This window comes from Rutidosis leptorrhynchoides, chromosome 6 (assembly GCF_046630445.1).
Source record: "Rutidosis leptorrhynchoides isolate AG116_Rl617_1_P2 chromosome 6, CSIRO_AGI_Rlap_v1, whole genome shotgun sequence".
Taxonomy (NCBI): Eukaryota; Viridiplantae; Streptophyta; class Magnoliopsida; order Asterales; family Asteraceae; genus Rutidosis; species Rutidosis leptorrhynchoides.
This window is the reverse complement of record NC_092338.1, coordinates 293562171-293572527: the sequence shown is the minus strand read 5'-3', so window position 1 is coordinate 293572527 and position 10357 is coordinate 293562171. Positions and strand designations below refer to the sequence as shown.

Genomic DNA, 10357 nt, shown 5'->3' with positions numbered 1-10357 from the left:
ATGTAAAGAAAGTTTGTCTTTTAAAAACGAATGCAATGTTTGTAAAATGTATCATATAGAGTTCAAGTACCTCGCGATGAAATCAACTATTGTGAATCGTTTATATTGTATATGAACGGGTCCTTTCATATAGCTCACCAACATTCGTGTTGACTTTTAAGCGTGTATTTCTCAGGCGCTTAGACGATGTTGCTTCCGCTGTTAGACTTGCTGTCTTGGTGTTATAGACTTGCTGTTATGGACCTGCTGTGTTAGATTTCCGCTGCATTACTTAGAGATGTCTCAATCATGAAACTTTTATCTTGCATTCACAACTTATGTTATTTGAATAATGGCTTTGTAATGACCTCTGTGTCACGTTATCTTTTGTAAACGCTATATTTTTATGAATGCAAAACTGGTTTTCAAACAGCATATAGTGTTTGACTTTGTAAAGATCCTGTTGTTGACGAATCGTACACGATGGTTTTGTACGGGGCGTCACACACCTCAAAATCACGAGTTGAAAACACGCCTTCAGAATGCTGTTCGAAAACTCTGGTAAAAAAACGCGCCTCAAAACATGCGCGTCGAAAACGCACGTCAAAAACGTGCGTCGAAATCGCGAGTTGAAAATGTTGGTCGATAAAGGAATTAACATGTTAAGCGAAGTTGACACTTAACTGAGAAAGTTAATAAAAGTGAACGGCACCCCTTTTTTAGATTAAGTTTTGAAAAAGACTCTATTTTTATATATGAATTAAATTAAAATTAAATAAATAGATTAATCAGAATAGAAAAATATGAAAAATATGTTACATTTTTATATAATTTACCCAACAAACAATAGGGCTAAAATATGTGAAGAGCAATAGGGGTAATATATGTAAAAGGAGGAGAGATGGATGATTGGGAGGTGAAAATATCTATGGGAAGGATCTGAAAAAGGGAAAAAAAACCTAATTCTAAAACGGATGAAAAGTTGGAGATTAAATCTGGACCGTTGGTTAGGTTAAAGAGCATATCATCCCGCAAATCACTGTGTTTATTCTCTGCCCCTTCTTCTGTCGCTCACATCTTCATCATCTCCATCGTCATCTGGTCTGACCTGCCTCTCACACTCAACCAAACCCCTCTTTCTCGAACTATAACGAGTTAGGGTTATATAAACCCTAACTATCCGAAACGATACATATATTTATTTAATTTATAGAATAGATAGATAATTATTTAATGGATTCAGATCAAGGAAAACTATTTATAGGAGGAATATCATGGGAGACGTCAGAAGACAAGCTCAGAGAGTATTTCGGTAATTATGGAGATATTCTTCAGACCGTCGTTATGAGAGATAAGATCACCGGCAAGCCACGTGGTTTTGGTTTCGTCGTCTTTTCAGATCCCTCTGTAATCGATGCTGTTCTTCAAGAAAAACACACCATTGATGGCCGAACGGTACCACACATCTCTATCCTTATTATAACCCTAGATCTCTATTTATCCCTAATTTTTCAAATTAAAGGGTTGATTATTGGTCCCTTGTTGATATTTGCTACACACTCCAATGAGTTAAAATTTTATCAACTTTATTAAACTTATTTGTTGAGTAACCAAATTTGATTAAACCTATTCAATTGGATTACTCAAGAAATTAATTCTTTGATTATTGCGGTCGATTGATGAAAGCTGGATTCAACTGCACTATACTTTGTCAACATGCTTATTTATTTATTTTATATATTCTAGTAAAATAAATGCTTCTAATGATGTCTATTTTTTTTTTTTTTTCCTTCATTTTTTTAAAGGTTGAGGCTAAGAGAGCCCTATCAAGAGAGGAACAACAGGTGTCAAAAGCTGGAAACCCGAATGCTGGTGGTAGAGCTTCTGGTGGTGGTGGTGGTGGTGGTGGTAATATGAGGACAAAGAAAATTTTTGTTGGGGGCTTGCCACCCACACTGAGTGAAGAAGGGTTTCGTCAGTACTTTGAAGCTTATGGGCAGGTAACTGATGTAGTAGTAATGTATGATCAGCAGACTAATAGGCCACGTGGGTTCGGATTCATTTCATTCGATTCCGAAGATGCTGTTGATCGGGTTTTACACAAGACATTTCATGATTTGAATGGGAAACAAGTAGAAGTTAAACGTGCTCTTCCCAAAGATGCCAATCCTGGCGGTGGTGGTGGTGGACGTTCAATGGGCGGCGGTGGTGGTGGAAGCTATCAAGGTTATGGTGGGTCATCTGGGGTAAACTCAGGTTCTTATGATAATAGAATGGATTCAAACAGGTACATGCAATCTCAAAATGCTGGTGGAGGTTTTCCAAATTATGGCACACCTGGGTATGGATATGGTCCTGGAAGTAACGGAATGGGTTACAACGGTTATGGTGGTTATGGCGGTGCAAATCAAGGGTATGGTGCTCCAACTGGTGCACCTTATGGAAATCCAAATGTACAAGGTGCAGGTTATGGAACTGGCCCGACTGGTGCTGCACGAAGTTCATGGAATGCTCAGCAGTCTTCCGGATATGGTGGTGCTGGAGCTTATGGAAATGCTCCGTGGGGTGGTTCTGCTGGCGGTGGTGGTCCACAAGCGGCAGTACCTACCGGTCAATCTCCAGGTGGAGCTGCTGGGTATGGGAATCAAGGTTACGGCTATGGTGGCGGGTACGGTGGTGGTGACGGGTCTTATGGTAATCCTGCTGGGTATGGTGCTGTTGGAGGCCGTGTTGGTGGTGCACCAAATAGCAATTCTGGTGCTGCTGTAGGTCCTGGCGGAGATATGCAATCGGGCGGTGGTGGTTATATGGGTAGTGGGTATGGTGATGCGAATGGTAATTCGGGTTATGGTAACTCAGGGTGGAGGGCGGACCCGTCACAAGCTTCTGGGAACTATGGTGGTCAAGGAAATGGTGCACAAGCAGGGTATGATGGTTATGGTGGTGCTCCAGCTCGGCAGGGTTAAAATAGAGATTTTGATCTTGGACTTGTGATTCAATCGTTCTGTTGCGGGTCGGGCGTCGAGAATTCGTGCTTGCAGATGGAATGGTTGGCTTGCTTGATTCTTAGTAGTTTGTTATATCTATTTTACTGGTTTTAAAATAAGTCGTATTTTTGAGGAGTAGAGTTGGTTAATCATTTGCTTCTTAATTATAATTTCGGTTTCTGTTTGGCTTGCTTATTATATAGTGTGTACTAGATTTTGTTATGGGGCTGCTTTATAATGGTATTCTTAAGTTAATTATCATGTATTATTCTAACATACTTACTGCTGTGCTGATATATGTTGTGATGCGGCAATATTATGGAGCCTTTTACAGGTGAAGCTAATTTGCAGACAACCTTGTGTAAGGTGTTTGGTAGTCTTCTATAAATTTTGAAAGTGACAGGAGTAAGAAGATATACTTAAGCTGCTTGTAGGACTAAAAGTGTAAAGTTATCTTTAGGATACTGTAGTTCATCTAGTGGTAAAGGTATTGATAATGGTAGCGTAACGGTAGTGGTAGTTGAACTTTGAGAATGGCATAATCATTTGTCCCCTGTGCACTTGTGTTATACAGGAGGAGAAAGATGCTCGAGTAAAAGTGAAGTGAGTAAGCTGAGCTTCATACAAGGATTTGAATTTGATTGATTGTGTTGAAAGTGGAGCTTAGAAGTAATGATGCCGAGTCTCATTAGATGGATGCATTCTTCATTGGGATGGAGTTTTCATTCATGGATATAGCTTGTGGTGGTATGTTAATAAGAATTTGGTTAAGAAGTTAACTTTTGAATCTTATTTATTTTACCACTAATTAGGAGGATTATTGATAAAATGGAGTGGCATCTCAACAATCTCTCTAGTTATTAGATGGTAGATGGAAATTGATACTTCTGATCCTTAGTTTCTTAGGAAGAGTAAGCTAATTATTCAATTTAAGTGGCTGTGATAAGTTTGGGTTCTTGTTTTGAGATTTGACGCATTTGCTCAAATATTCCTTTTTATTGAAGTGAGTTTATTAAGTTATTACTCAATTCCTTCATCTGCTTTACCCACCTTTGTTAGGTGCTGTTTGTGAAAGAAGGTACCAATCAATCTTGATGTATGGTATATTTGGTATGGCAGATCATTTTTATGTTTGGAGCTTTTATATGGTTTCTGTTGGACTAATAATTCTTACTGTTTTGTATGCTTACGTATTCTTGAAAATTTTCAGCCCTAGGTAAAAAAAAAAAAAATTAGAATCTATTTTTATTAGGTAGTTGAAGTCGAGTAAAAAGCATGTTCTTTTCGGCTTGAAAAGAGAAATTTTTTTTTTCTTTTTTTGAGGAACGCCCTTGGAAAACGATCTAAGTTCTATATGAGTATTCGTTATTTTCGCCAAAAAAATAAAAATAAATATTTATTGACACAATTTTTAAGTATTGTAACTACAAATTGAAATTTTGTTAATGATGTCTCGTCAGGTTGTTGGAGTAAAAATACAAATGCATTTTCTGAAAAAGCTTCTCTACTGGTGGACAATCTGGGTGTAATTTGTGGTATCGTGTTCTTTGTGGTTTAGTTAGTATCAGGTTTTACGGATGTTTGTTTAGTTGGATTGTATTGGTTCGGTTTGTTGTTTATTTGCTTGAGGTTGTTAGTTTGGTGGGTGAGACTCCTGTCTAGACAGGGTTTAGTTTGTATAGATGTTCCCTTTTTTTTTAGCTGTTTTTTAGCTTCGAGGCACGCTTGCTTGGGTCCACATGCTTAGGTTGATAGGCTGTTAAGATAATTTCAGTTCGATATAATAACCATTTGTCTATAACCATTTGTCATCAAGTACAATGAAAATTTTTGGAGACTTCGAGAATCCGAATACATCGATATAATGTGAAAAAGTCAAATTGATAGAAAAACGAGCGATTGCTAGTCGGCTTTCATTTTCTTAAAAAAAAATGGTACGGAGTTATATCGTATAAAATCTTAATATATCCCCGCATTATACTTTGTTTCGATACAGATATATGTGACAAATAAAAAATCATTAGCATTAGCATCATACAGATAATAGTTGTATATCTACTAAACATTAGATTTTTATTTATAAACTTTTGGAAAATATTGGGGGTGGTGTGAAGTGTAACTTTAGATAGAAACATATAAATAGATATCGAGTCAATCCAATAAATTAACCACCCCGAATTTCGGTTTCGTAGATTGCGCAAAACCAAAAAATTCTGTAATTAAAAAATTTCTATGATAAAATACAAGTTTTCAACTTTGCAAACAACTTGATTTTCGGAAGAAATGCTTGTTTGTCTTTTTCCGCAGGGTGTTTGACGATTTGACCTTTTCGACGGAATTTGACAAAACAATTGCCATCTTCAACCCATTTATTGAATTACCATTATATTTAATAATAAATTATTAAAATTATAAATATCTAATCATGCTCCCTTCCGACGTGGATCTTTCTTCTCCATTTGGAACCGTCGATGGTCTTGACCCGGACGACATTCGCACGACCGCCTATGAAATATTCTTCACGTCATGCAGATCCTCCCCAGGTTTTGGAGGCCGTAACGCCCTTCAGTTTTACTCATCTGATCATACTAATGGAGATGTTAATGGCTCTGGCTCAAAGGATCATGCGGCACAGGGGTTAATGGCTAGTCGAGTTAAACGAGCGCTTGGGTTGAAGATGCTCAAAAGATCACCTTCTCGCACAAGCAACTCGTGTAGCCCGAATCCATTACCATCAGCTCCTGCCTCCACCCCAAGCATTGGGTTCTCCACCATTCCCGGGGGCAGGTCAAGGAGGCCGTTAACGTCCGCTGAGATCATGAGACAACAAATGATAGTGTCCGAGGCTAGCGATAATAGGCTTCGTAAGACCCTCATGCGAACCCTCGTCGGCCAGGTAATTATTTATCTAATTACCACCACTACTTTTTAGTCATTCACCGCTAAATATGCTTAACATTGTACTGTACAACACGCTAAAGCATATTCAGTGGTGTATGGCTAAAAGTGATAGACATCCGTTTTACAAATATTAATTTTCATGCATGTAGCATATACATATGAAATCTTTGAAGTAACAAAATGAATTCAAATGCAAGATGGGGAGACGCGCGGAAACGATCATTCTACCATTAGAGCTCATTCGACATCTTAAACCGTCTGAATTCAACGATTCAAACGAGTATCATACATGGCAAAAACGTCAACTCAAGATTCTCGAGGCGGGACTCCTTATCTACCCCTTTAATCCTTTAGACAAGGCCGACAACCTTGCAATGTGTCTTCGGGACATAATTCATAGCAGTGATCTTAAACCTATTGACACTGGTAAAACCTCAGAGACAATGAGAACCGTATGCAATTGTGTTGTTTCATTGGCATGGAGAAGCGCTGTTGGACCAACCGACATTTGTCACTGGGCTGACGGTTTTCCATTCAACGTCAACCTCTATGTTTCCCTTATCCGCTCCATCTTTGACTTGAACGACGAGACTTCCATCCTTGATGAGGTGGACGAGCTAATCGAGCTTATGAAGAAAACATGGCCCACTTTAGGAATCAACAAGCCAATGCATGATTTGTGCTTCACTTGGGTTCTTTTTGAACAATATGTTAAAACAGGACAAGTGGAGAACGATCTTCTTAGTGCCTCGTTGACCATGTTGACTGAAGTAGCGAACGATGCCAAAAAAGTTGATAGAGAACCTATTTATGTACGAATGTTGTCGTCTGTATTGACTTCAATCACCACGTGGTGTGAGAAGCGGTTGATGGATTACCATCAAAGTTTCAACGAGGGAACGATCGGAGTGATGGAGCATATTTTACCTCTCGTTTTCTCGGCCACCAGAATCTTGGAAGAAACAGCTGCAATAGATAAAGGTGACATAATATCAGATTCTGCTGGGAATAAGGTTGATCATTATACCAGATCTTCTTTGAAAAATGCATTCGCCAAGGTAAATCGCTTTTAATCAATTATACACGAACACTTCTAAATTTAATCCTCCCTCGGTCCCAAATCTTTTTTTCTCGCTGTCTCAAATTAATGGTTCACAAAAAAGAGTAAGAGTAAGATAAAGTTCTTTAATACCCTTGATGTATACATGTAAGAAAAAATGTTAGATAAAAGGTAAAGATAAAACTGTAAAGTAATCAAAGATACAGTTTGATAATTGACATTTTAATAAACTGCGTGTTTTTAGTTAAGGGACAATATAATTGGGACGGAGTGAGTAATATAATGTATGAATATGAATTATAGTTTTGATAATGTTACGACAGATGGTAGGAAATGGAAACGCGATAAGCAGAACAATGCCGTTTCAGCAAATGTGTGAAACACTACTTCGATTAGCAAATGAAACAGAAGAATTGGCGTTTAAGGAAAAAGGAAGTTTTAGCATGGTATTAAAGAGATGGCACCCGATATCAGCTGGAGTTGCAGCCGTTACACTGCACTCATGTTACGGTGCATTATTAAAGCATTTCTTAACATGTAACTCCGACATTAATAATGAGATGCTTACATTGTTGCAAAGGGCTGATAAGCTAGAAAAGGTGTTAGTAAATATGGTGGTTGAAGACTCCGTCGAATGTGAGGATGGGGGCAAAACGGTCATTAGGGAGATGATTCCGTTTGAAGTTGATGCCATCATTGTTAAGTTCTTGTCAAAATCAATTTATGGGAGGCTCAAGAGAATCAAAGACGTTGTCCAAAGAGCTAAAGAAACCGAAGTAATTAATTATCCTTTTTAAACCAATTCTGTTTTGTTCTGTTTCGGTTTATTAGATTACATTGTTTGACTAACATGTTTGTTCATTTAGACATGGAATCCAAAGTCAAAGACCGAACCTTACGCACAATCAGCTGTAGAGCTAATGAAGCAAGCTAAAGAACTTGTGGTTGCCTTCTTCGATATTCCTATTGCAATATCTGAAGATTTGGTTTATGAATTCGCAGACGGTATAGAAGAAATTCTTCGGGATTATACAACTTTCGTTGCATCATGTGGTACAACTATTATACTGTGACAATTTTTATTAGTTTTTTAAAGATTTGAGTTTTTTTATTTATATAATATTTAGTCCATTGTTGATGATTTAGGTTCGAAGCAGAACTATATTCCGACACTTCCTCCCTTAACACGATGTAGCCGAGGGTCAAAAATTGTCAAACTTTGGAAAATGGCGACACCTTGCGCTGTATCAGGGCTGAGCCCGTATCATTTGGGTTTAGAAGAGGAAGGAAACAATCCACGCGCGTCAACTAGTCGTGGAACACAACGTCTCTACATTCGGCTCAACACGTTACATTACATTACGTCTCAACTTAACACCCTAGAAAAATGCCTTCCGCATTCTTCAAAGATTATTCCTTCCCAAAAGAACCGATTAGCTAACGGGAACCCTCGACGACAAGCTCACTTTGACCAAACTCGGTCGGCCATTGTGGGAGCCACTCAACATGTCTCCGAGGTTGCAGCATACCGGTTAATATTCCTTGATTCGAACTCTGTTTTGTATGGGAGTTTATACATAGGTCATGTGGTAAATGCCCGAATTAGCCCTGCGCTTCGAGTTTTGAAGCAAAATTTGACTTTATTAAGCGCGATTGTAACGGAAAGGGCTCAAGCATTAGCGGTCAAAGAAGTGATGAAGGCTTCTTTTGAAGCTTATCTTATGGTTTTAATAGCCGGAGGAAGCGCTAGAAGTTTCACGAAAGCGGATCACGAGATGATTGAAGATGATTTAAAGCATTTGAAGAGGGTGTTTTCGACTTACGAAGAAGGTCTTATTCAAGAAGATGTGGTTGAAAAAGAGGCGGATACGGTGGAAGGAGTGGTGGCGTTAATGGGGAAGTCAACCGAGCAATTGGTGGAAGATTTTACGGTTGTGGCTTATGAAGCTAGCGGTTTAGGGTTAGCTTCCGGCCAAACACTACCGATGCCGCCCACAACTGGTAGGTGGAGCAGTAGTGATCCCAACACTATGTTGCGTGTTTTGTGCCATAGAAAAGATCGCGTTGCGAATCAATTCTTGAAGAGAACTTTCAATCTAGCCAAACGAGCCTAAATGTACGTACATGTACACATGTTATGACTGTAAATATGTAAATATACAGTAGAGGTCGAGCGTATGATGACAACTTGAATGCGGGTAATTTAGGAGAAATTGCAACATCTTGTGACTTTTGGATCATCAAAAAAGGGGTTTCGGGTTTAAATTGCTACTAACATTTGGTCTTACATTCTTTGTAGTTGAGTAGGCAATGTATATTCATGTTCATGATCACTACTTTGTAATTAAATTACAAATATATGATTAAATTATTGTGAATCCTTCTTTTATTGTCATGAAATAATGATCTTAATAGAAAAATGGGATAACAATCAACTACACCATGATGAAATGATACCCAGAAAAAAAGGGAGGCTTGGAATATGGTCGAAACGGGTCATTTTTTTTTTTTTACTTGTAAAAGGGGTTACTGTAGTATACCCTTATGGATAAAGATATGAGATTGATATTACAGATGAATGAATTTTTTACTAGTTTTAGAAGGGAATAGGTATTGGTTAGCTTTTTTTTTTTTCTTAATGGTGCAGGCTCTACATCAGAATGGGCCAACTTCCATTAGCATTAGAACCCAAATTAAGATAAAAGTAGACTTCAACTTTCATTTCTCTATTTGTTAAAAAGTTTCACTATGGTATGCTAATGCTTGCATCCACTAACTTTAGAGTTGATCATCACTTGCTCTTCTTTTGTCATTATGATATACAGGAAAAATCAATTGCAACTTGCATTATCAAATATACATACACCTTCATGTGCAGTTGTTGACCTATCCACATACTATTTCCTGTTCCTAAATAGCCTATATCTTAGTGATATATAGTAATCAGTGTTACAAGCAGTAACTAATGATCTGTTTGACCCTTGACCCGTTTTGACCCGACCCAACCTGACGCATTTGGACCCATTTAAAAATCTGACCCGTTTGACTCATGACCCATTTCAACCCAAAACCGTTTTGACCGATTAACCAAACTGACCCAACTTGACCCATTTGCAAGGTATGATCGTTATCTTAAATTCTTAATTTACTTTGGATTTTTTTTTTTTTGTTTATTTTTATCATAATTTAATTATTATTTTGATCTTAATTAGGAATTAGGATATCTACCTTATCGTATATTTTAATTTACCAAAAGTTTTAATTTACAGAACGTTTTATTAATTCACAGAACATAAGTAGTCAATCTTCTTGCTTTTCTTTAGGAGAAGTAATCTATTAATCTATTATCTATCAACAGTATTATAATGCTACTTAAATTATACTGATGTAGTAATGAAACCAATCAGATTTTAACGTCAGTTATATGTTT

The 10357-nt window shown here is 37.6% G+C and overlaps 2 protein-coding genes across 6 annotated transcripts; both read left to right on the top strand.

Moving 5' to 3' along the window:
• The first annotated feature begins 904 nt into the window (after positions 1–904).
• On the top strand, positions 905–4738 carry LOC139856049 (heterogeneous nuclear ribonucleoprotein 1). 5 transcript variants are annotated; one of them, XR_011761647.1, is made up of 5 exons: positions 905–1434; positions 1785–3028; positions 3301–3453; positions 3541–3713; positions 4427–4738. XR_011761647.1 is itself a non-coding variant. In XM_071845280.1 (2 exons), the coding sequence occupies exons 1-2, from the start codon at positions 1213–1215 to the stop codon at positions 2943–2945; spliced, it is 1383 nt and encodes a 460-aa protein (XP_071701381.1). In that variant the 5' UTR covers positions 905–1212; the 3' UTR covers positions 2946–3231. The 5 variants fall into 5 exon arrangements, 1 of the variants encoding a protein (XP_071701381.1); XR_011761646.1 differs by lacking the exon at positions 4427–4738 and having other exon boundaries at positions 3541–4133; XR_011761649.1 differs by lacking the exons at positions 3301–3453; positions 3541–3713 and having other exon boundaries at positions 4427–4736.
• Positions 4739–5182: 444 nt separating this feature from the next.
• On the top strand, positions 5183–9237 carry LOC139852779 (protein unc-13 homolog). Its single transcript, XM_071842111.1, has 5 exons — positions 5183–5862; positions 6065–6925; positions 7251–7703; positions 7794–7980; positions 8074–9237. The coding sequence occupies exons 1-5, from the start codon at positions 5392–5394 to the stop codon at positions 9039–9041; spliced, it is 2940 nt and encodes a 979-aa protein (XP_071698212.1). The 5' UTR covers positions 5183–5391; the 3' UTR covers positions 9042–9237.
• Positions 9238–10357: the final 1120 nt, after the last annotated feature.

What these genes read in the sequence shown, in the direction of transcription:
- LOC139856049 (XM_071845280.1), top strand. Translation starts at nt 1,213, where the DNA reads ATGGATTCAGATCAAGGAAAACTATTTATAGGAGGAATATCATGGGAG. An exon ending in ACACCATTGATGGCCGAACG is followed by an intron (nt 1,435 to 1,784) that starts GTACCACACATC and finishes ATTTTTTTAAAG; the next exon opens with GTTGAGGCTAAGAGAGCCCT.
- LOC139852779 (XM_071842111.1), top strand. Translation starts at nt 5,392, where the DNA reads ATGCTCCCTTCCGACGTGGATCTTTCTTCTCCATTTGGAACCGTCGAT. An exon ending in TGCGAACCCTCGTCGGCCAG is followed by an intron (nt 5,863 to 6,064) that starts GTAATTATTTAT and finishes TTCAAATGCAAG; the next exon opens with ATGGGGAGACGCGCGGAAAC. An exon ending in AACTTTCGTTGCATCATGTG is followed by an intron (nt 7,981 to 8,073) that starts GTACAACTATTA and finishes TTGATGATTTAG; the next exon opens with GTTCGAAGCAGAACTATATT.